Source organism: Podarcis filfolensis (assembly GCF_964270895.1).
Source record: "Podarcis filfolensis genome assembly, chromosome: Z".
Taxonomy (NCBI): domain Eukaryota; kingdom Metazoa; phylum Chordata; class Lepidosauria; order Squamata; family Lacertidae; genus Podarcis; species Podarcis filfolensis.
The window spans coordinates 41,770,108-41,795,357 of NC_139617.1; the positions used below are offsets into that span (position 1 = coordinate 41,770,108).

The 25,250-nt window shown below is 45.4% G+C and overlaps 1 protein-coding gene across 1 annotated transcript in view; it reads left to right on the plus strand.

The window, feature by feature from the left end:
- Positions 1–17,879, plus strand: part of LOC310754819 (uncharacterized protein) — a 149,653-nt gene extending 131,774 nt beyond the window's left edge. The window contains exons 53-68 of the mRNA XM_083597134.1: positions 525–578; positions 2,570–2,623; positions 3,248–3,301; positions 3,716–3,769; positions 5,705–5,758; positions 6,054–6,107; positions 6,763–6,816; positions 7,422–7,475; positions 8,068–8,085; positions 9,430–9,483; positions 10,351–10,413; positions 11,946–12,111; positions 13,824–13,930; positions 15,223–15,303; positions 16,187–16,375; positions 17,247–17,879. Coding sequence (XP_083453260.1) covers positions 525–578; positions 2,570–2,623; positions 3,248–3,301; positions 3,716–3,769; positions 5,705–5,758; positions 6,054–6,107; positions 6,763–6,816; positions 7,422–7,475; positions 8,068–8,085; positions 9,430–9,483; positions 10,351–10,413; positions 11,946–12,111; positions 13,824–13,930; positions 15,223–15,303; positions 16,187–16,375; positions 17,247–17,396 — 1,260 coding nt within the window. The 3' untranslated portion in view covers positions 17,397–17,879. The remainder of the gene's footprint in view (positions 1–524; positions 579–2,569; positions 2,624–3,247; positions 3,302–3,715; positions 3,770–5,704; positions 5,759–6,053; positions 6,108–6,762; positions 6,817–7,421; positions 7,476–8,067; positions 8,086–9,429; positions 9,484–10,350; positions 10,414–11,945; positions 12,112–13,823; positions 13,931–15,222; positions 15,304–16,186; positions 16,376–17,246) is intronic.
- The last annotated feature ends 7,371 nt before the right edge of the window (positions 17,880–25,250 follow it).

Consider the following 25,250-nt stretch of genomic DNA (forward strand, 5'->3'; position numbering starts at 1 on the left):
CTCCAGCTCCTACCCACCTTCTCTACCTTTTTACTTAACAACCAGCCAAGGGGCAGGCTCGGCTGTCAGCTTCCTCCTCCTTCTCAGCCTCAGTGCTGCCCTTGTAGAACTCATCAGGGAAGAAGAAGGGAATGGAACTGGAATTAGTTGACTATGCCTTATATTTGCTCTGGCTCCACCTGTCATTTGCTCTGGTTCCGCTGTTGGCCTGCCTATCAGTTCCCAGTGAGCACCAGCCTCGGGTGGTTTTTTACCTTATACAAGGTGAGGTGGAATCTCTGCTAACCCCACCTCCCAAGTTGAAATGGGACACCCCCCCAAAAAAAACCTTGATAGTGCTTGCCAACTTGGTGGCAAGAAAACCAAATGCTATAGGTGAACAAAAACTCACGGTAATAAGAAAGATCCACCCTTCCTTCCTGCAGTCCTTAGTACCAACTGAGGCAGGGGAGAGAGAAATAAAGAAAAAGTGATAAAGGGTTTGTGCTAACCCCAGATTCTCTTTCTTTATATGTTAATTTCAGGGGCCTCTAGGTCTTCCAGGTCCGGCTGGTCAGAAAGGCCGTAAAGGAGAAAAGGTATTTTTTTTCTACCATTTTTTATTTTATTTGGTTGACTAACTGACTTGACAGACTGACTGATTTGTATACCACTACAGTGTAAAGCAATACAGCCATAAAACTACATAAAATATATATGGATCTCTAAGGGGAGACTGTTCCATAACGACAGAGAACACCCCTTTTTTCTGATTGATGCCAGATGAATCAATTGTAGGTGCTTTGTTTTCTATCGCAGTGTTTTTCATCATGGCTTTGATGGTGAAGCCATTGCTGAGCTGCTTCCTAGTTATTTTTGCTTGTCTCAGGGCTTGTCTACACTTCTACTTCTCCCATGCCCTGAGACAAGCAAAAATAACTAGGAAGCAGCTCAGCAATGGGTTCACCATCAAAGCCATGATGAAAAACACTGCGATAGAAAACAAAGCACCTACAATTGATTCATCTGGCATCAATCAGAAAAAAGGGTGTTCCTCTGCCGTTATGGAACAGTCTCCCCTTAGAGATCCATATATATTTTATGTAGTTTGGGGTTTTCAACTGGTTTCACCTGAGATCGTATAAATCTTTTGCCTTTTACTTGTCTAGGCATGTGTCTGAGAAGTTTTGCCTTTGCCCTGCTGCTTTCCCCTGGAAAATCCACTCTTTAGTGCTGAATCAGAGCAAACGTTAATCTGGAGAAAACCCGATTGGTGTTTGCTCTGATTCAGCAGTAAACAGTGGGTGTCCCTGGGGGAAAGCACCAGGGCAAGTGTAGACAAGCCCGCAGTTATAGACAAGTGTAGACAAACTCCTGCAGTTGTAGTGGGCCTGTCTTTGGTGGGGGCTTAAGCCCACTTTCTCTGCCACCATCTTCTCAGGTTTAAAAAGTGTAACGTGTCATAAAATTGGTGTTGCGGGTGGACATCCCCCCCAGCACCACTAAATTGTTGTTGTTGTTGTTTATTTCATTTCTACACTGCTTTATATATTTAAGGGGGGGAATCTAAAAGCAGTTTACAACACACTGAAACATCAAATAAAGCAATCCTGAATAGAATATTACTGAAAATCAAAGTGTACATTCAACGTAATTAACAGAAAACTAAAAAATTATCTCAAATATTTCAAAATAAAACTACAGAATTCAAAAGGTTGACTACAGAATTCATATTTAATACAGAAGAGTTAACCAAAAGAATCTTAAACTTTTCAAAAGAAAACATTAATAAAAGAAATCAAATATTGAATGCACATTTAAAACAGCATAATTAGCAAGAGAATAAAATATCATAAGCATTGAATCAGTGCCATCTACCACTAACTTTTCTCCTCTCAGATTTTATTCCCCTCACCACACTTTTATCTGTATTGATCTGAAATTGTTTTTGCCAGTTTGGTTTTAATTGTAGACATACATTCATTGCTTTATGTGTGTAATGCTTTTTTTTTTGCCCAAAGCCCCACCAAAGCATTGTACAAATGAATACAAAAAAACACACGTTAAAATTACAGAAAATGCAAAAATGCAAAAGAAAAGAAATTATGTAAAATAATTGAAACAAGGCACACTATGGGATTGCTTTTAACTTTTTACTGTTGGTGCTTTTCCTGTGAAATTGGTTTGAAGTAATTTATGATAAGCTGTTTTTGTTGTTGTGATCATTACTATTAACATGTATTACCTTCAGTTCACCTTAAGGTACTAAGGGCAAGGTGCAGCAATTTTAAAATGCAACATTAAAGACAGTTTTTAAAACTTACAATTAAAAAAAAAATTTCAATCACAAAAAATGGGGTGGGTCCTGAAAATACCTACACTGGGTGTCAAAAGTGAGGGGAGAATGGAATCAAATGATGGATCAACCACTCTTTTTTATGAGCTGCAGAACAGGTTTTTCCTTCCCAAAGCTTGGCACGGGGAAAGGGTGTGTGCATGTTGAATTAAACCTGGTTTTAAAGTTGTGTCTGGAGTAGTCTGCCTTCACTTTTTGCCTCCATCTCTCTTTTCTCTCCATCTCTTCCCTTAGGGGCAGCGTGGATATGATGGGCATCCCGGGTTCCCTGGCAATCCAGGCAGAAAGGTAAGAAATCACACTGTAGCTCCTGCTTTTGCATAAGAGGTTGCTAGGCCTATATAAACTGGGCAGCAGAAGCTGCCTTTATATGGAGTTAGGCCACTGGTCCATCTGCCACATTACTGTTTACACCGACTGGCATCAACTCTCCAGGATATTAGGCAGGGAATTTTACCCAACCCTACCTGGAGATGCTGGGGTTTGAACCTGGAACATTCTGCATGCAAAGCAATGCTCTACCATGGATATACAGGGCGAGTCCTTTAAAAGAGGCCCAGTGGATACAGAGTACACATGTTCCACAGGGCCTTTTTTAAAAAGACTAACCCTGTACAGTCATACCTCATGTTACGTTTGCTTCAGGTTGCGCATTTTCAGGTTGCGCCCCAAGGCGACCCGGAAGTACCAGAAAGGGTTACTTCCGGGTTTCACCACTCACGCGTGTGCACACGTGCAAAATGACATCACACGCGTGTGCAGAAGCGGTGAAACCCAGAAGTAATCTGTTAACAAATTATACTTTATCCTTGGTTTTTATTGTTAAAACTGAAACCCTGAAACTCAGGGTTAGACCCTGAGCTTTGGCAACCCACCTTTTTTCTGTTTCCCTGTTTACCCCACCACCATCAGGGCAAGCGTGGTAAAGCTGGACCCAGACCTCCAAGAGGCTCCAAAGGCCCCAAGGTAGGCAAAACGCTTTGTACTCTTAATAATTATTGATTATTGCTGCTTTTTGTCGCCTTTATTCTTCTGAGATAGTCACTATTCACTTTTATACCCTGTATTTATTTCAGTGGTTGGATGGGTGATATGTATTAATATCTGTGGTGGCCATGACACTGATGTGACCCATCTTAGGTCTAGCTGCAGTGCAGTTGTGGGTCCTCTTCCACATCCTCTGGTCCCTTAATGGCAGTCTTTCCCAACGTGGTGTTTTCTATATGTAATTCTGTTCACACCTGACTATTGGCCCAAAATAACAAGAGGGTGCCAAGTTGAGTAAGGATGGTGGAACAGCCAGAGAGGGAGCTGCTGCTGGGCTTAAGCAAATAGTTATAGGCCTTTTCCCCCCTCCTTTCCCTATTTTCTCCCTTCCAGGGCTCTCAAGGTGAACATGGTCTCCGTGGTCCCCGGGGACCCCAAGGCCCTTATGTAAGTATTGTTCACAAGGGTGGATCATTGCAATTAAGTTATGCATAAGTTCAGAAGTCTAGAGGTAACAGAGAGGCACTAAGAGCCTTCCTGGGACACATTTGTCTTTGTAGCCCAGCTTTTCCTCCAAGGAACTCAAGGTGGTTTACATGGTTCTCACTCTCATTCAGCCCCTACAGCAACCCTGTGAGGCAGGTTAGGCTAAGAGGCAGTGACTGGCCCAAGATAACCCAGTGAGCTTCATGGCCAAGTGGCGATTCGAACCCTGGTCTCGCAGGTCCTAGTCTGTCAGCCGGCCATGCTTTCTTCCAAGATACTCCATTCCATTCCTCCTTCTCCTTGGCTTCTTTCATTCATTCACTCATGCACACACACAGCTACAGCTTTCCGTGGTCAATGAGCATGCTCAGCCCTCATTGGGTTGCCCCCTTAGAGCCGAGCCTGTTGGGATTGGTAGAGAGATCAGTGACAGGTGTTGGCAGCACTGAGGACAGGTAGGTCCAGAGCCCAATGACAGCCCATCCTTCTCTCAGCTGAGTTGTATAAAGCACAACAATGAGATTAATGAAGAAGAAGTTGGCGTTCAGTGACACTCCCTGCTCCAATTGTAAGCAGAAACACAGGCAGGTGGAGCCTGACTGCGGGCAGACTGTGGTTGGTGGGGCAATGTCCCATTAACCCTAATAAACCAGTTGCTGCCCTTAGAGGTTTTTCCCCCATATATATAGAGAGAGAGTTTCTGCAAACTTCTGGTTTCTCCCTGGATACAGGCAACCCCTGATTTGTGTCGGGGTAGCGTTCTGGGTCATTGCACACAACAGGGAAGAATGCATGTCTGCTCTGCCTCATTATGCCCCCACCCCCGTTCCACCATGTTCCATCCCCTTTCCCGACACTTCCGGGTTGCCATGACCACATGCATCAACCGGTCATTTGCCTGTGTGTGGATACTTCCCTCTTGTTTCTCGGTAGCCACCTTTGGGCTGCAAAGCGGTCATAACGCATGAGTTCCCTATTGGTATAGATGTTCAGCGGCATAACAAGTGCAAGGATAGGCTGGTGTAATTTTTCCATAATAAAGATGTGTCATCAGCATGCTCTGCTTAGAAGACAGCTTGGCTTGAAACCTTGCTCTTGGTTTGGAAGTTTTTTCCTCTGACAACAAAAATAATAATTGCAGGTTCTTGTAACTTTTCCTTCCTTCTCTGCCAAAGTTATTTTTGCACCAACAATGCAATCCTAGGTATGCACTCAGAGGTAAGCTCTGTTGCATTCAGTGTGTCTGGGTTGCAGCCTAAGAAACAGATTCCAAGGCAGGACCATGTTTTGATTGGCTCCTCCTCCATGTTTTTCATTGAGTTTGTTGAGTTTGTGGTGCAGTGTGACTGTGAAGGGGAGTTAATATTGGAGCTCTATCCATTTCTGATGCATTCATGCTGTAGCTTCCCAATCTTCAACAAAGGCATCGAGTTTTACCAACGCATGGCCCAATTATGTTTTATTTTTATTTATTAAATTTTGATACTGCCCTTCATCTGATAATCACAGGGCAGTTCACAATAGAAAAACACAAAAAATGCATAGCAGCTTAATAATAAATAATGAAGCATAGTAAGAGAGTTTAAAAAGCCATATATCATTTTATTCACCAAAGGCCTGGGAGAGAAGGCCTTCCTGGGACAGCTTTCCACAAACAGGGAGCCACTGCAGAAAAGGCCCTGTTCTCATGTTGCCACTCTCTGGACCTCTTGTGGAGACATGAGTGCCAGCTGGGCCACTTCATGGGGCCCCAGGAAGTTGGCACATATGTGTGAGGTGTTTTGCAGTTGTATGGTTGGCTTGGGGGAAAATCCATCTGCCAGGTGTGAATACCCTGGAAGTAACTAACTATGAAGCACTATAAATAATTGTGTTATTTGTCTTTTCCATTCACAGGGTGTTCCTGGGCTCAGGGGGGGCAAGGGAGTCAAGGGGCCCAAAGGAGAAAAAGTAGGTGCTGATTGCTACTGTCTCAGCTTGATACTACCAGCCTGCTAATGTACCAGCTAAACTTGCATTCACAATTGACAGCATAAGACAAGAGTAGCCAAGATGGTTCCTTCTATACTGAACTGCAGCTCCTGTAACTATTGACCATTCTGGAGAAGGCATTGCATTGGAAGGCATTGCATTTGCTACCCTATTGTTTGAGTGGCTGTTGTAACACAGGTTACTGTAATTGACTGATTTTTTACATTGTTGAGAATCATTAATCCTTTTCCATTTCTTGGGCATCTTTCTGTAGGGCATCAAAGGCATGATGGGCTACCTTGGTCCCCTGGGGGATAATGGTTTTAAGGTACGTATGAGAATCTGTAGCAATGACAAACCTAGACAGCATCTTAAAAAGCAGAGACATCACCTTGCTGACAAAGGTACGTATAGTTAAAGCTATGGTTTCCCCAGTAGTGATGTATGGAAGTGAAAGCTGGACCATAAAGAAGGCTGATCGCCGAAGAATTGATGCTTTTGAATTCTGGTGCTGGAGGAGACTCTTGAGAGTCCCATGGAGTGCAAGAAGATCAAACCTCTCCATTCTGAAGGAAATCAGCCCTGAGTGCTCACTGGAAGGACAGATCCTGAAGCTGAGGCTCCAACACTCTGGCCACCTCATGAGAAGAGAAGACTCCCTGGAAAAGACCCTGATGTTGGGAAAGATGGAGGGCACAAGGAGAAGGGGACGACAGAGGACGAGATGGTTGGACAGCGTTCTCGAAGCTACCAGCATGAGTTTGACCAAACTGCGGGAGGCAATGGAAGACAGGAGTGCCTGGCGTGCTCTGGTCCATGGGGTCACAAAGAGTCGGACATGACTAAACGACTAAACACCAACAAAACAACAGTGAGAATCTGTTGCTGCTCATACCATGTTTGTGAAGGTTTCGAGATTGGCGAAAAGCAGTTTGAACATACAAAGGGCCTAGTGCTCAGTGATTGCTTTTTCTCTCTTTCAGGGTAAGCGAGGTCCCGTGGGCGTTCCTGGGAGGCCAGGACCAAAAGGGGAGCAGGTAAAAACACGACGTTAAAAACAGTAAAACTGTTATAAGAACAGAAACTCAGAGAACTGAAACAAATAATTGGGGGGGGGGGAACAGGACCCCATCTTCTGTGTCAGGGAAAGCCTGTGCAAAAAGGTGTACTGGCACCAATTCCAGGGGTGCCTGCGCACCCACAAAATTTTGAATGTGGGTGCCCAGCCACTGATGCCCGCTGCCTCAAGTCCAACTCTCCTACGGTGCTGGCAACTGGGCCTCTGTTGGGGCCCACTGTGGCCGTAGATGTGCTTCTGGGTTGAGCCTGCAGCCACAGTGGACCCAAAGAGGCTCTGCAGCAGAAGCAGAGGTTCCAGCCCTGCCGCAGCACTCGAAGGTGGCAGCAGAGGGCAGAGACCAAGCTGTGCATGTCACATCATATCATGATGTCATGTCATGCATGCTTCTGGGCACCCACAGTCTAGGGCCCAAGTCGATGCAGATGTGTATAGTACTTGTTATCTTTCTTTGTCAACTGCTCTGGTATTAAGAGGTCTATAAATATATAAGATATTATAGATAAATAGATGCTTTCACACAGGCCCAAGTTGCCTTTGTAACACTCTCTCCTTCATTTTCAGGGTGTTGTTGGCCCACGTGGTACATGGGGATCTGCTGGGCACCCTGGCACACCAGTAAGCTCCCCTCCTCCTTTTTCGAACTGCACAGCAATAATTTTGCTGGGCTTTGCTTCTTTGTTTCAGGGACTTAATGGGACATGTATTACTTACACATTAGGAAAATTAAATAAATTCAGAATTCTGCACATAGGCAATATTCCTCCCCCCCCCAAATTGGGAACTATTATATTCTGCCACCTGTATAAAGCATGCAGAAGTTAAAAACTGGCATCATTCACTGGTTTTGCTAGTTGTAGGGGAGGGTCCACAAGACCTTCCCCCCCACACACACACTTCAGTGAACCACTATAGCTCAGTGGCAGAAGATGTGCTCTGCATGTCAAAGGTCTCAAACTCAATCCCTGGCATCCAGAACTTGAAAAACTCATTTTTAAAAAGGAACTAGCTCTAATCCAACACATCCAAAAAGGAGAGACTTAGTTCGCATTCATCACATTCATCCTTTTACCAAAACCAAAATGCAATAGCTGGTTCAGTTTATCTCCTAGGATTATTTTCCAACAACTGTTATTTTAGGGTTGGGGGACCTCTTTTGGACAAAAGTATTGTTCCCCACTAGTATTGTCTTTCTTCTTCCTCTTCCCAGGGCACATTTGGACAAAAGGTAAGTAATCCTACCCCCCACGTCCCCGCTGCATACATGCACACTGCCCCACTGCCATTGCTGTACCCAATTCTCTTTATATGCACACTTGCAGTCCTCAATGCCACCACCTTCCATGATTTCACAGTTAGGCACATCAGCTGGTGCACTCCAACAATTTATGCAAAGCTCTTGGCCATTTCTGAATTTGAGAGGGCCCCGAAGCAGTGAGAGCCCCCAGCACCACCTCCACCTACATCAACAGACCCCAGTTGCCATTTTATGTTCCCCCACAGTGGTACCCGAGGTAGTCTTGCACTGGGATATTGTGTGGCAACCCCCACCCCAGCACATCATGGGCTCCAGGATGTCGTGAGAAATTTATCTATTTGTTTATTTATTCCTCCCATTTATATCCCACATCTACTACAAGGAGCAGAAGGTTGCATACATGGTTTAACCTCCCCTCCCACTTTATCCTCACAGCAATCCTGTGAGGTAGATCTAGCTGAAAGGCAGTGACTGATACAAGGTCACCCATTGAGGTTCATGACCCAAGTGAAGATTTGAACCCTGCTCTCCCAGGTCGTGGTCGAACAGTAGCAACACCAAATGACCAAAGGCTCCTAGCCCCAACTGCCTGATGCAGGTAGGAGTAGGGGGTGAGGGTTGCCACACTGGGTTTAAGATGCTTGAGCCCTGGCAGCTACCCAAGAATGACTGGCATTGATGTGAATCCTGCCTGCCTATCCCTTTAGACATCTCAAGCCAGGGGCTCTTGACAGCAAATCTCTGGTTTCTTACTCCCTGCACCACAGTGGTAGCTTCAAAGGCAGGGAGCTGCTGCAGGGGTCCTAGCTGTGCTGTTTGCTTTTCAACCTGCACACCAGGCTTTTGGCACCAGCCCTCTTGGGGACTTGGGGGGCAGGTCCACTCCTCCTCTGACAATCCCAAGAGGCTCTTCCCCACAAGGGGATCCTCTGCATTTGATTCAGGGGGCCCTTGCCTGCTCCCCCAAGTCCTCAAATAGTAGAGTATCTGGTTCTTCCTCAGAGCACTCAATGTCTGGCCAGGACTAGGCATGGCAGTATAGAGCTAGCAGCAGGGCTCACTTTCGATCTGGTGCTTGCTGAAGCAACATCCAAGCTATGCTCTCCTGTAGCGCAGGCTGAGCCTTCCCTGGTCTTCTGCCCTCACTTTCCCTGAAATCAACACCCACCTCAAAACACGCCCCCACCCTATTTCCAAAATCAATGGAGGGCACTGCAAAAGGTAAGGGAGCCAGCCTCCCAACCTGCCTGCCCCACCTTGTGTGTCCAAATCTCAGTGGTTATTTAGTTGTCTCTTCTCTCTTGTTTTCACCAGGGCCTCAAAGGCTTGGAAGGTGACGCAGGACCAAAAGGTCTACCAGGCCTGCCTGTAAGTTAAGGCTGCCCTTTCTGTATTTTTTCTTTCAAACCAAGTACTTGCAAGATTTCCTCCATGCGTACTAAAAACAGCAAGCATTCTTTTTTTAAAAAAAGAAAAGAAATGGTCATTGTTATTTTTACTAGCTGGCCAGTTGAAGGCATTTCCCGGGGTGTGGCTACTGTCACATGCTGACAGCTTCTAGGTGCCACAGGTGAGAGCTGTGTGCAGGGGTGGGGGTCTAGAGGTGGGCAAACTACCCCGGAAGGACCATGACATGTCTCCTACCAGAGGGACTACCCCTCCCTTAACACCCTATACGCTTCACATTTCCCCCTAATATATGTGTTTTTCTACATACTGTTTGGTTGAAGAACTGAACTGCAAAATTCAGAGAAGTGCAAATCTCTCAGGATAGTTTGTGTTTCAGTTTATGCCAAAGGGCTGACCAAATTTGTTGTTGACCTTTTTTTAGGATTGAAGTTATTGAGCTTTTTTTATTATTCAAACCCAAAGGTTTTTTTAGGATTTTACCCCAGGAAATAAATAAACTGCCACAGAGGCCAGATTAAACCGACCGGCGGGCCAAACTAGGCACCTGAAATGGACTTGGGACATGCCTGGATTATGCATTGGTGTGGATTTGGTATTTGTGTATTGTACTAGTTAGATAGTTCCTCATTCAGATGCAAGCAGGCACTTCTTGGGATGTGTTAAGTTTCAGGGCATGCATATTGAATGCAGAAGCATGTGTAATGCATGTCGTTTCGGAACCTCTTTTTCCCAAACTCCAGGAGTACCAAAGCAGCTGCCTGAGGACCACAGCACTGAGCACCAGTTTTCCAAAACAGGATTGATGATACTCTTTCTTACTTATAGGGCATGCCTGGTGTTCCTGGACCCCCTGGTGCTTCACTGAACATCTCCAGGGAAGACTTGAAGGTAGTTATGCCCTGTCAGTTTCTTCCACTTTCTCATTTTCCCAGTATTAAGTTTTGTTTGCTATATTTTTGCACCACTTTCTGACATCATTTTTTAGAAGTTCTCAGGAAAGTTCATTAGCATTTTAATGTGAATACACACATTTTTACAAAACACTTTATTGCATTTTTTTATATTTTCACAAATATATGCATGTTTATGCATAGTTTCCCCTAATAATGTATATGTGTGCATTTTTTAGTTAGAGAAGTTGTTCTGAACTGCAAGCCCAAAGGAGGGCTCATGGGAATGATTTGGTGCAGGATACCATGTGGCATGAGGGATGCGGGTGGCGCTGTGGGTTAAACCACAGAGCCTAGGACCTGCTGATCAGAAGGTCAGCGGTTCGAATCCCTGTATGGGGTGAGCTCCCATTGCTCAGTCCCTGCTCCTGCCAACCTAGCAGTTCGAAAGCATGTCAAAGTGCAAGTAGATAAATAGGTACTGCTCCGGCGGGAAGGTAAACGGCGTTTCCGTGCGCTGCTCTGGTTCGCCAGAAGCGGCTTAGTCATGCTGGCCACATGACCTGGAAGCTGTACGCTGGCTCCCTTGGCCAATAAAGCAAGATGAGCGCCGCAACCCCAGAGTTGGCCACGACTGGACCTAATGGTCAGGGGTCCCTTTACCTTTACCTTTACCATGTCGAAAACACAAGAGTGATCAGTTCTAGTGCTTTGTTCAAGAAAGGTCTAGACTTACAGCAAATCAGCCTGCCAGGTCTCTCAGCATTTACAAATGCAGGACAGACACCGCAGCAAGAAGATGGCTGGTCTGCACCCAAGCAAACATGCATACATTCTTTATACACAAAGCAGCAGACGTCACTTTGACCAGGCCTTCCCATCACTTCACCTGAACAGATGAGGGCATAGATGGCAAATACAGATAGTTCCCTTTCTGGGCTCAGAGCCCAGCATCCCAAGCCCACAAATAAGGATAGCATCGAAGCAATCCAATTAGCTTATATCGAAGCAAGTGAATATAAACATATATGAGCTTGTTGTTAAAACAACTAGCAATTAATTGTGGGGTTATCGTGACTACCAAGATGGTGTTTGCAGAGCTTCTGGAACAGTTTATCTTTGGTTCAGCACAGGACTGCACACCAAAATTCAAAGAACTGCAATTTTCACAAGGACAGGGTTATATGCCATGTGAGTCCTATTCAGAGCAGATCCATTGAAATTTATGGGCATGACATACATTAATTTCCGTGGGTCTGCTTTGAGTAGAACTTTGTTGGATATAACTCACGGCTTCAATTTTTTGGGGGAGGATTCAACTTGCACTCTGATGGAGAGCATGCACCTCCTGTATGCATGATCTGCAGTGGCACAAAGCTTATTGTAGGGAACCCATGCACCCCATTCTTTATTATCTTCTACATGGTTTGATTGATATTGACATGGGACACCATACCTGATAGTAAAAGTCACCTGCAAGTAGCTTGACTTTGTCTTCTGCTTCATTTCCTTTTATTTTTATTTTGCTAGCATCTGATTTATTCAGCAAGCAAGTTGAACTATGACTATGTGTGGAGCCTCATGGACAGCTTGGGACGAGAACTGAAGCTTCTGGTAGATCCTCCAAATGGGACCAGAGACTACCCAGCTGCCACTTGCAAAGAGCTTCTGCTGGCACAACCCCATCTCCCAGATGGTAGGAACATAAGAACTGAAGAAGAGCCCCGCTGAATTATAGTCAAAGGCCCATTGTAAGGATATCAGGGGGGTTACTCGAGAGCAATCAGGCAAATGTCTCCCTGGTCGGCTGTAAAGCCTCATTATTGGTGCCAAAAAACCTTCACCATGCAGAGCGCCACTATTCCGTGGCGCGCTCATTCACTGGCAGAATCTGTGAGTGGGCGGTCCTTAAACCTTCCCCAGCAGAGTAGTTTCTTGACGCCCAGTCTGCGCTTCCCCTCTCTGCGTGGAAGCCTACTGTGCAAGGAGGGCGTGGGTAACAGAGGACCTCTCTCCTCCCCAATTTGCTCAGGCAAGGTGTCCTGGCACCGCGTCGTCTCCTCCAAGCCCTGAAGCTCCTCTCCACTGGAGGCGTGGTTACTCTCCTCCGCTGAGGAGGTGCTGCTTCCCACGATCTTTGGGGGCTCTCTGTAATCCATCCGGCTTTTCCCCTCTCACCCCTGAGCCAATGGCAGTTCCCTGACACCCATCTAGTCCAGAATCCTCACAGTGGCCAACCAGATGCCCCAACTGTTGACCTAAACAGGACCCAAGCACAACAGAACTCTTCCCACCTACAATTCCCAGCCACTAGTATTCAGAGGCATACTGCCTTCAACCACGGAGGCAGAGCAAAGCCATCATGGCTAGTAGCCATTGGTAGCTCGATCATGATTCTTTGTAGGCCTGTTTTAAAACCATCCAAGCTGAGGGCTATCGCTGCCCCCTGCGGGAGCAAGTTCTATAGTTTAACTATGCACAATATGAAGAAGTACTTGCTGTCTGTCTGTCTGTCCTAAATCATTCAACAACAGTAAGAATTACATCCATCGCTCAGCCCACTTGTTTATTTATTTATTACATTTATATACCACCTTTATCTTCCAAGGATCTCAAGGTGGTATACATGGGTATCCTCCTCCTTATTTTATCCTCCCGACCCTGTGAGGTAGGTTAGGCTAAGAGATTGCCTGCTGACCTGGCCTTGGACGACAGGTCGCAGCGCGTGGTGCATACCGCCTGGGAGCTCCACAGAGATGGGCCAATGGAGTGGTTGCTGCCCATCAACAATGCTGGTGAGCAGGCAGCACCAAGACATGCTCCTGAGCGCATGCAGAGTGCGTTCCTCCTCCAGATCTGGAGGCAGCTGCGGGACCGGCTTGCAGGGTATTTATATTTTTCAAAATATAGTCCGGTGCCCCACAAGGACTGAGAGGCAGTGGACCGGCCCCCTGATGAAAAAAATTTCTGACCCCTGAGCTAGAGGAGCTAAGAAGTCCTGATTTGGAAGTCCTTTAAAGCTTGGGTTTTTTCTTTTTACAATTGCTTCGCTTCACTGTTTGGTTGTTTGCTCTTTAGAAAACAAATCAAATAAAAATAAAAATAAATAAATATTACCATTATATTGCAATGCAACTTTCCTAATAGCCTTGGGTTACCAAAATTTCCATGCAGGCAAGTGTGCAGGCTCCTCTGCCAATCAGCTTGGTTCTCAATGCTGACTCGGCTCTGACTCCACAGGCCTGTTTGGTAGGAGGCCCATTTGTTTTATCTGCCTGCTAAGATCCTTGCCACCTGCCTCTCTATGCTGGCTGGGGAGAAGGGGGCTTCCTCTGCAGCCAACATGAAAGCATGATGCTGCTTAGTCTCTTAGCAGGCTAGTTATAAAGGAAATTTGTTTCGTTTCAGGGCATTACTACATAGACCCCAACCAAGGCAGCCCGCAAGACTCTTTGGTGGCATTTTGCAACTTCACGGCTGGGGGAGAGACTTGTATTTCTCCTGTGCAAAACCAAGTAAGAATTCTAAGGTTTCTGAGCAGGGCGAAAGCTCAGTCATGCACCCAGCACCATTGCTGTTGCTGTTACTATTATTATTATTATTAAATGTATGATTCAATGTATGATTCTCCTTTTACATGCATGCAATAAAAACAGCTAACATATTATCCTTTTGCTTATTATTATTTCAATTATTAACCCACCCTTCACTGCAACATCCCAGGGCAGCTTAAAGCCGTTAAAGAATACATTATTACAAGCAGTTAAAATCACTGATTACATCACTGTTATTACTAATAAACATAATGATCACCTTTTACATGCATCTCAAGGTGGTTTACAAACATACCATAAAACAGCTTAAAATTGTTGTTATTGTTGTTGTAGTTATCATCATCGTTATCATCATCATCTCAGTTGGTAAGAGGATAGTGATGATAATGCCAGGGTTGCGGGTTGGACTAGATGATCCTCAGGGTCCCTTCCAACTCTACAGTGCTATGATCATATGTGCCATTGCCACAGTGCTGCTGTGTAATTAATTGCAAAGTGCTTCTTAGTGTTGTGTGTGTGTTTAAAGAATAATATCAAAATACTCTTCCCTGCAGATCAGATGATCCTCAGGATCCCTTCCTACTCTACATTTCTGTGATTCTATTATTACAATTTCTTACCAAACCTTCACCATAAAGTCCTAGGGCAGGTTGCAGCAATTTAAAAATACAATATCAAAAGCAGTTTAAAACAAACTAGCATCACAAGAATAGGGTGCGTCCATACTTTGGCCACCTCATGAGAAGAGAAGACTCCCTGGAAAAGACCCTGATGTTGGGAAAGATGGAGGGCACAAGGAGAAGGGAACGGCAGAGGACGAGATGGTTGGACAGTGTTCTCGAAGCTACCAACATGAGTTTGACCAAACTGCAGGAGGCAGTGAAAGACAGGAGTGCCTGGCGTGCTCTGGTCCATGGCGGACATGACTAAACGACTAAACAACACACACACACATACACACACATAATGTCAAAGGCCAGGATAAAGAGATGCGTGTTCAGCTCGTTATGGAAACTGCATAATGAAGGTGCCTGGCATCACAATGAAAAGACCTTCAATTATTTCCAGTTAATGCAAACAGTGGAGTGGGACTGCCTGTCGTATCTCAACAGGGATGCTGTTCCCACAAATCAGGGGCAGCCACCCTGAAAGCCTTGCTCTGTGTTACTGCTCTGTGCCCAACAGGGGTTTCTAATCACTGTAAAAATCTGTGATCTTTGATGAACTCTCTCTGTATGTTTTTAAACCATCAGGTCCCCATCAAAGCCTGGTTGAGGGCATATGCTTTGGAAAACACCTTCCAGTGGTTCAGTTCCCTGCCTGGTGGTTTCATGGTAAGCTTCTCTGTAAGCAACACTGAAGTTTCCGTCACAAAATTTTCCCTCTGGAAAGCTCATCAGCATTTGGGTACGAATGTCTCGTAACAGGCACATTTCTGGCTGCAGTTTTGGCTAATACACACTCCTATGCAATAAATTTTCCTCTGATTGTAATACATTTTTATGCACACCGTTCTCTAATATGTGCATTTTTTTTCTACGTGATGTTTGCTCAGAGAACTGCATTGCAAAATTCAGAGAAGCAAAAATTTCAAAGGATAGCTGTATTTTGGTTTGTGTATTCATTCAAGAACTGTGAATTAGGTAGTTCCAATGCAAACAAAACCAAGCACCTTCTCCATCCCTACTTAGTTGTCATAACATGGTACCTGACTTGCCTATTAATACATGCAATCCTCTGCATCAGGTGTAGGAAACCTTTGGCCCTGCAGACAGTGCTGAAGTACAGCTCCCATCAGCCTCAGCAGGCATGGGAAATGACCAGCAATTATGGGAGCTGTACTTCAACAAAGAGGGGGGTGGGGCTTGCCTAAGTGACCTGGTGAATTTGAACTTATTGAGCAGAAAGGAGTTTTAGCCTTTCCCCTGACATCCTAGTGTTCCAGGTGCATGGAAATAGTTGTGAGAGAAAGCATTTGCACATACAATCCCTCTATCTGCATTTTAAAATGCAGTCCTAAATGGCAGGAGCACCAAAGCAGGTAGAAAGAAATGATGTGTTTGGTTGGAACCCTTCTCTCCTGACATGCTAGCTTTCTACATGAGGTGTGATGATATCCCCACACCCCTCAACACACACACAAGATAGTGTTCAGCCCTGCAAGCTTGACCAGCTTTGGCCAACTCTTAACCCTCTGTCCTCTCTTGGTTGCTGCAGCTGGAGTACCAGGATACAACCACTGTCCAGCTCCGTTTCCTGAAGCTTCACAGCAGCCTGGCCACCCAGAAGGTGTCGTATTCCTGCAGACCCCATCCAGATGGGGGCAAGCTGCAGCTGGAAAAAGAAATCAAGTTCCTTACCGACTCCCATGAGCAGAGTTACGTGGCTGTCCTTGAAGGATGCACAGTAAGTGGAAGGAAATGCATGACTGACATAGGAAGCTGCCTCTGAGTCAAACCATTCTTCCCATCTTGCACAATATTGTCTACACTGACTGGCAGCAGATCTCCAGGGTTTCAGTCTCTCCCAGGCATGCCTTGAGATGCCAAGGGTTGAGCCTGGGACCTTCCTCATGCAAGATAGTTGCCCTACCACTGAGCTACACCCCCTTCCCTACAATTTTAATGGAGTGGAACAGGGGTGAAAAACACCATCTATATGTCCACCCTAAAGTATAAGGAATTTCTCCTCATGCATAAGGGGAAAGTCAATAAAGAGGACACTAGGAGGGTCCTTTACTTGGTCAAACAGAAAAGTGGCTGCTTGGGAGAACCTACAGAAGTGGAGTCCACAGGCCTATAAATTAGATAGAGGCATCACCTCACCTTAGCTTTATGAATGCATAAAAATGAGGCCACCTTCTCAGAGGAAAAGCATGCCTGCATTATCTGAGCTGGGTGCCAGATTCAGCAAGAAGAACAGGGTGCCTGCTCTCTAGTAGACTCACTCAAGGCTGGGTTTGGCCTGCATAAACATTCTTAACAAATTCCTAATATGATTTGATTAAGCTGATTCTTCTAACAATATCCTTAATGCAGTCTGAGTAAGGGGAATTGGCTGATTCCCCTTACAGTGGCCATGCCCACCTGTCAAAGTTATCTTGCAACAGGTAGGGCAGATACACATCTGACCTGCCAGCACAATGGGAAATTATTCACACACATTTCTTAGCCTATCTTCAAAACAATATAGTCTAGCAAGTTGCATGTGTGAAGGTTTTGTGTTGCAAAATGAAAGATTTGGCTCTTGCCTAATAATTCTGCCTTGCATATTTCAGCTGGACAATGAATCTTCTATCATTGACACCATCTTCCATTTCTCCACGGAGGACCTTACCCTTTTGCCTGTGCGGGACCTAGCTGTGTTTCACAATGGGGACGTCTCTCATCAGTTCGGGTTCACGGTTGGGCCTGTTTGCTTCAGCTAAGATTGACTTTGAACAAATGAGTGCATCTTTCCTCTTGTGGAAGTAAAACTTCAGAGAAAAGAGAGAAAATCTTGTACAGAACAAGGTGGCCCTTAAAAGCTACTGTTCCTATTTATGAGTTCTTTGTCTAAAGTTGCATTCCTTCTGAAGGATACTGTTTTACAACTCATTTCTATATGTAAAAAGGTGTTAATTTAAGTCCCAGTGGAGATGTTATTGAGTTACCTTGAGCATAGCTGTCAACTTTTCCCTTTTCTTGCGAGGAATCCTATTCGGAATAAGGGAATTTCCCTTTAAAAAAGGGAAAAGTTGACAGCTATGACCTTGAGGGAGGCTGCGTACTCTTTTTATGGTCTTTATATTTAACAATCACAGAATCCTGGTGCAATTTCTTTCCTCCAGTGTGCAGTGATGGGGGAAAATTGAACCTGTTGATTTTCAACCTGGTCTGTATCTATTAAAGTTGTTGTGCCTTTAGAAACATATTAACCCTTAATTACATTTGTAAAATTCAGCCAGTAAATTAATGCAGCTTAGTGGAGCTAAATGCAATCAGCATTAGTCCTATTTTGAAGTGCTGAATTGCGCAAATAACCTGTGGTCCCTTTCATAGGGTCAGTCCAAGGTGACTTTGCTGTTGTTTTGTATACTCTGTGGCCCTCTGTTCCCATGAATCTGTTCTATTCTGAGAAGCATAACACTTAGCATGTTAAATTAGAGGTAAGGAACTTGATCCAACCCACGGCCCAGATCCATATATCCCCCACAGCCTGAAGGAAAACTCTGATGGGAATGGGGTAGAACTTCCCACCTTTCATTCACAGTAATGTCAGCTGACCTGTTTTCCTTTGCCCTCAGTGTTTGAATTCAGTACAGTAAGTTAGTTTCTACATGCACTCGCACACTCCTCTCTATGTCCCATCCAGACAAGCAAGAGGCATTATCAGAGTTCAAGGACGCATTTCAGACAGGCAAAAAGGACCCAAGGAGGGTACCAAACAGGGCTGGTGAGGGGCATGTCCTAGGGAGATGCCTGAGGGCCAGATAAAGAGGTCTAGAGGGCCACATTTGTCCCCTGTGCCTAAGGTTCCCTGGCCTAGGGAGAGGCCTGGTGGGCCACATCAGACCTGCCAGCTGGAGGTTCCCCTTTCTTGGTTTAAAACAACTTGAAAAGTGCAGGATTCCAGAACTTGGTTTGGGGTTTTATCTTATTTCAAGGACTGCAAAAATTGAGGCATGTTTTCCTCTCTCTGTGAAAAGGCACAATTGCAAAAACTGGTCCACCACTGCCTCATTTTGTCCTTGTAAAGCAAAAGCATTCAAGTGTTTCTCCCCCCTCATTTTGGAGAGGACTGAAATGTTAACATCTGACTATGTGCTACTGCATGTTGTAAACATCAACAGGCAAATGCAGGAGATCAGTCAATTAAGATGCACATCACAAAGGGGATGTATCCAGGGGCATAGCTAGCTGCTCCGGCACCCGGAGCGGCAGGGGCAGGGCAAGCTGCCCAGGGGGGCGCCGTGGCAAGCTGCCCGTGTAGTCCGCCTAGCAGACACAAGCCCCACGCTGCTGTTTTGAGCAGTGCAGAGCCCCGAGCCACTGTGTCACTCCTGGGGCTCGGGCGCACTGCAGGCCAGGCCCTACGGTAAGTGCCACCCCCCACGGTGTGCCATTTTGTCATCCCCCTCAAGGATGACACCCGGGGTGGGCTGCACCCCATGCATCCCCCTTCCTATACCCCTGGATGCATCACAAAACAAAACAAAGAGAATGAACTAAATTTGCACTTGCTGATATATGTGGATAGATGCCAATTTAGGAATAATGGCTATAATTTAAATAGAAATACATTATATAGTGATCAGTTTTATTACAATCGAGGGGCATTCAAATTTTGTTAAATAAACAGGTAGATTTGGATTTTTGGAACAAGAGAAAGCCTTCAAATAAAGAACTGTCTTCCATAAACAAGGAAGGTCCTCTGTTTCAGGTCCTGTGCCCACCCTGTTTAATACAAATTCCAGAGGAATCTGGAACACTAATGATGCAAAATGCCTCATGTTCCACGAGATACCAAAAAAGTTTGTTCATTTTGACAGTAACTTAATTTGTAGCCACTAGAGAGCATCACAGAGTCACTGAAGCTCCTTTCTAAGAAGGGGGGAATCATGTTTGGAGAGGAGAAGATGCAGAGAAGGAGGAGTCATTCGGATTGGATTTGTACTGCTTCCTATCAAAATGCTTGTTTTTATGGGTTTTTAATAAACGGATTTCTAGCTGGGGGGAAATAGCATTTTCTCTCTCCCTCGTCCCTCGTCCTCATAACCGTGCTTCCAAATAGAAACTAAGTTGGAAATGTTTAATTTTTCATAGGTAGAAATGGACAGTTGTTTCCTTTTATGTTCAAAAAAAGCCTTGCTAGGAAAAGGGTTAAATTGCTAAATTTGATGAGCTTTCTAAGAGGAGCAATGACTCATGGCAGTCCTAAACCTCAGATAGGAGAGCCCTTTGAGATAAGAAGGAAGGCATTTATTGTCAGGGGAGGGGGGTTATGACTTTGGTCTTGAAGATACTAGCTGACAATGAGAGAGGAGAGGAAGAGAAGTAGAGAACCTTTGGTCTTAACAGATGTTACTGAATTACAACTCCCATCATCCCTGGCCATTGGCCATGTTTGCTGGGCTGGTGGGAGAGTAGATTTGGTGCATTCTCTTCACTGCTGTGCTGAAGGCCTTTATTGGAGTTGGTGTGATGTGCTAGTTATTTATGTGCCATCATTGTCTCTTGGCCTAACCTACCTCATAGGGTTGTTGTGACAACAAAGGGAAGGGATAAAGAAGCCATATATGCCACTCTGATATCCTGGGAGGGAGGGCGCAACATAAATGCAAGAGAAAGGCTTTGCAGAGGAAGTCTTGCAAGATACTCTGGTTTGATCCTGCAGTTCGCACCCTGCAAACCACCCAAATGGTCCCAACCTTGCCGCTCACCTCTTGCAAAGTTCATCCCAGTCCTAGTTCATTTTTTGGGCAGAGCTGCTTTCCTCTCAAAACGGATTGGAAGATTTCAGGCTACACACCTTCTCACCAAAACCTTGCCTGGACTCCCCAAGGGGTGCTTGTAGCCTCACAACACCACTTTTCCTAGCAAAATGCACAGCAACCCCTCCAGTAACAGTTACACAGATTATAACGTGTTTTTCAATCCGGAAGTGGCTGGGAAGCATGTTTCAACAGGAGGAGGACGCCTCCCAGTCAAGGGCTGGCAGAATCTCTGAGAATGTTTCCCTGCTGTGTTTGCCAAGGAAAGCAGTGGTAAAACAGAGGAAATGGGATACCTTGTGCATACTGCAGGCACACTGCAGGCTGCAGAATCTTGCTCTCTCTCACCTAGGCAGCTCAGGCAGGGGAAAGCACTGCATTTACAAAGTCTTGAAGATCATACCCAGGAATGGTTTTCGCAGTTTCTCTCCTCCTTTGCTCCTTGGCTACAATCTCAGTCCACATCAAAGGTGGGTGGTGTAAGGGAGGCAGACTGCTTTCTCTGCACGCCCACCCCCCCCCATCTAGAACAGGGATGGGGAGCCTGTAGGCCTCCCTATGTTATCACAGAATTGTGAAGTTGGAAGTGACCATGAGGGTCACCTAGTCCAACCCCCTGAACTCACAACCAGTCCAACCCCCTGAACTTAAGAGTCTCATGCTCTACCAACAGGACATAGGCCATCCTGGCTCAGACGGATGGGAGTTGGAAGTCCAAGAACATCTGGAGAACCACAGCTTGGAAAGGAGGTGCAGGATTTCACCTCCCCCCCCCTCTCCTGTCACTTGGCAGTGGCACCTTCAGCTTGGTCAGTGAACTGGGACAGAAGAGAAGGTCTGGGAGCCTGGAAGAGAATGAGTGCAGGTGTAGGAATCTTTTCTGGCATAGATTGAAATATCAGGTGGGGGAAAGGGGAGGACGGTCTTAAGGATCACTTCTTATTTGAGGTGAGTATTACAGTCTCCTAAGATCCAAAAAGGGCCCCTGCATATGGGTGTTTTTTTCTGCAGGTATGTTCTACATGCCTCCGATGCAGTGATAGTGTGTTAGTAGTGGGCTGTCCCCACAGCATTCTGCTTTATTAGTTGTTCTGAGATGCTTCCACAAGGATGCTTGCCACGTTATTTCCAGCTGGGTGGTGTGCTCTTCCACTCTTCCAAGAAATGAATCCAACAAAGCTGAATGTTGGAAAATTCAGGACAGATTAAAGAGAGTCCTTCATCCAGAATATAGTTGAACTATGGAACTGGACTAGATGGGGCTGGATGCTGGACTAGATGGGGCATTGGCCTAATCCAGGATGCTGGACTAGATGGGGCATTGGCCTAATCCAGGATGCTGGACTAGATGGGGCATTGGCCTAATCCAGCTGGCTCTTCTTATGTTCTTAAAAGTGGGACAAAATGCCCCAATGTAACGTGTGGTATGAAATGTGAAGGATTTCAACATGAAGCGATGGGACATGCACAGACTGGAAACAATGCAGAATGCCCAACACTGAAATGTTTGCAGGTGCAAGCTGTTGAAAGTAGAATTATAGCTGTCCTGAAACCAGTATGGCATAGTGGCCAGAGTATTGGACCAGGATCAGGACATCGGAGACCAGGGTTTTAATTCGTACTCAGCCATGAAGTTCACAGGTAACCAGGGGCCGGCCACTCCCTCTCAGCAGTTCCTACCATGCATGATTAAATGTGGAGGAGGAGAACCATGTATACTGCTTTGAGCTCCTTGGAGAAAAAGGTGAGATAGAACAAAAATAAACCAATAAAGATAGAACAACAAATCAATAAATCACAAGCACAAATAATCACAATTGCACAATAAAAAGGACATCTGGCAGGGTCCAGAGTCTAAGCAATGCTGCTGATTATTTGCACCAGATACACCTCCCTGACCGTTCTCTGTAAACCTTTATGGTTTGGGAAAAGAGAGAAATTCCAATCTTTAGGACGGGTGCTTGCCCAGGTTTACAGACTGGGCTGTGTGTCTACCAGAGAAGGGAGGAGAGTGTCCTGGTAGATTTGCTCAGGATTTCTGTTCAACTCATTTTCAGTTTTAAAGCTGGCCAGGAAGTCTCAAACTATGTACCTCTGTTTGCACAGGTCTGCTCAGCCTTCGCTCTGGTGCCCAATTTAAATGGGAATCTTTAAGAAACGGCTTTGGGGTGGGAGGAAAGAAAGAAGCCAGCACACGAGAGCATTGCCCCCCTCCCTCACTTTTTCCTGTAAAGCAAACACCTCGATTCAGTTTTTCCACTTCTGCATTCATTTGGCACCTACCCACTAGGCCAACAGGAGGAGGGCTCAGACAGGAGACGCCTCAGCCATGTTCCTTTTGCAAAGTAGGTGCTGGAAGAGGTGTGTTTACGCAGAGGGAGGGAGAGCACAGGCCATGGGCCAATAACTCTCCACCTCCCGCCCCCCCGCCCCCAAGTCATTCCTCCCCACTTCTTCGCTTAGGTTGAAGTTCCCACACCTTCCCCTGTTTCTGGATCCTGTCTCTGCAGGACACACCTGGAGATTAGGGCAGGAGGAAGCCTGCACAACTGGGTTTATGAGAACGACTTGGGCAAGGGAACTCTTGCAATCGTGGCTGCGGCAAAGGCAGAAGTGCAGGGTGGGGAGATTTGGTTCCAAGAAGCAGCTGCTGTAGTGGTAGGAGAGGCAGGGGCCCTTTTCACCCAGAGGGCCACACTCCCTTCTGAGCAACATTCCAAGGTCCACATATCCATGGAAGGCGGGGGAAGTGGCAAAAGCGAGTGTAGCAATGAATGTGAAAGTCAATCCTTCTACAACAGGAAAGTTCCTACAAACACCTCTGTGTCTTCCATCCAGGCAAGCAAGAGGCACAACGTGAGTTCAAGGGTGCTTGCCAGTCTGGCAGAAACAAGGATAGTGTGAGGCCAGGCCAATGATGGGTGTGGCCTGGGGAGAAGGGGACTTTCTGCATGCTAAGCAGATGTTATGCCCCTGAGCTACAGCCCTTCGCCTTACCCATGAACTTGGAGCAAAGCTTGCTCCTGACACACTCAGCGACAAGAAAATTGCAGCTGTAGGAGTTCTACACAGCCTGGGTGCCAGGAAGTAATGGGGAGGTGCTTTTTGGGGGGGGGGATATAGAATTGTTCCACTGGGGAGATTTTGCCATTTGTAAGACGGCCTTTACTTCTCAAATGCAAGAACATTTCCCGCCCACCTCAGACAAATGAGGATCTGTAAATAAATGCTGACTCCAAAAGACGGGATTTGATGGCATGTTGTTCCAGCCTCCTGGCTTCTACAAATGGGGAAAGGAATTGCTGGGGCACTGTGACACAGTCCTTTTCCTTGTGAGAGACGAAGCCTTTATGGTGCTTTGGGAACACATTTTTATTTATAAACTTACAAGTTGAGTGGGAAGGGAGGGGTCAGGAAGGTATCCAGCCAGACAACAACACTAGTCGTTAAAGCAACATAGTACCTACCTCCCCTGCCAGTGACCCTGTACTTAAGTCGCAAGGAAAGATATATGATAGAACTATACAGATGTAGAGATTTAAGGGACCCTAGTCCTCCCGCCTGCAATGCAGGAATCTCAGCTAAAGCATCCATGACAGCGGAAATGACTGGCAGAATCCGAGACCAGGGAGAAGAGTTGGTGGAAGAAGATTGGAAGAAATTTAAAGACTATTTGCAGAAATATTGTAAAATTAATGAATGTTAAAATGATGCTGGATTGAAATTAAGTGGCATTAGCAACAAGGTTAATAAGAATATGCAAAAATGGATTGTTAATGGATGAAAAAATATAGTTATAATATGTTAAGATATAGAGTTAAGATAAAGGAAAGAGGGTAAGGATTTGCTGAATTGATTATGTAAATGGGAATACAAAAAGGGGAGGTATGAGGAGGTCAAGGAAACAAGCAAATGAGCCTAAAGATATAAAAAAAATGGATTTGTTTTTAATTTTTTCTTATCTACTTGTTTTTTGTATCTTGTATTTTTTCTTTTTTTTCTTTTTTCTTCGCTATGTAATTTTGTATTTTTTGTATTTTCTTTTATTTATTTCTTTTTTATGTTTTTTATTTATTCTGTAAACTTTTGTTATTTGTAAAATCTTAATAAATATTATATATATATAAAAAAATAAAGCATCCATGACAGGTGGCCACCCAAACTCGGCTTAAAAACCTCCAAAGAAGGAGAGTCCACAACCTCCCGAGGGAGATGGTTCCAATGTTGAATATCACTGTCAGAAAGTTCTTCCTGATGTTTAGTCAGACTTGAAGCCATTCTCCAAAGCAGGAGAAAACAAGTTTACTCTATCTCCCATGTGACATCCCTTTAGATATTGAAAGATGGCTATCATATCTTCTCTCAGACTGCTGTTTTCCAGGCTAAACATACCCTTGATCATCTTGGTTGCCCTCCTCTGCATGCATTCCAGCCTGTCAATATCTTTCATAAATTGAGATGCACAGAACTGGGCATAGTACTCCAGATGTGGTCTGACCAAGGGGGAATAGGTAAAGGTAAAGGGACCCCTGACCATTAGGTCCAGTCGCAGACGACTCTGGGGTTGTGGAGCTCATCTCACTCTATAGGCCGAGGGATCCAGCATTTGTCCATAGACAGCTTCTGGGTCATGTGGCCAGCATGACTAAGCTGCTTCCGGCAAACCAGAGCAGCACACGGAAACGCCGTTTACCTTCCCACCGGAGCGGTACCTATTTATCTGCTTGCACTTTGACGTGCTTTCGAATTGCTAGGTGGGCAGGAGCTGGGACCAAGCAACGGGAGCTCACCCCATCGCAGGGATTCGAA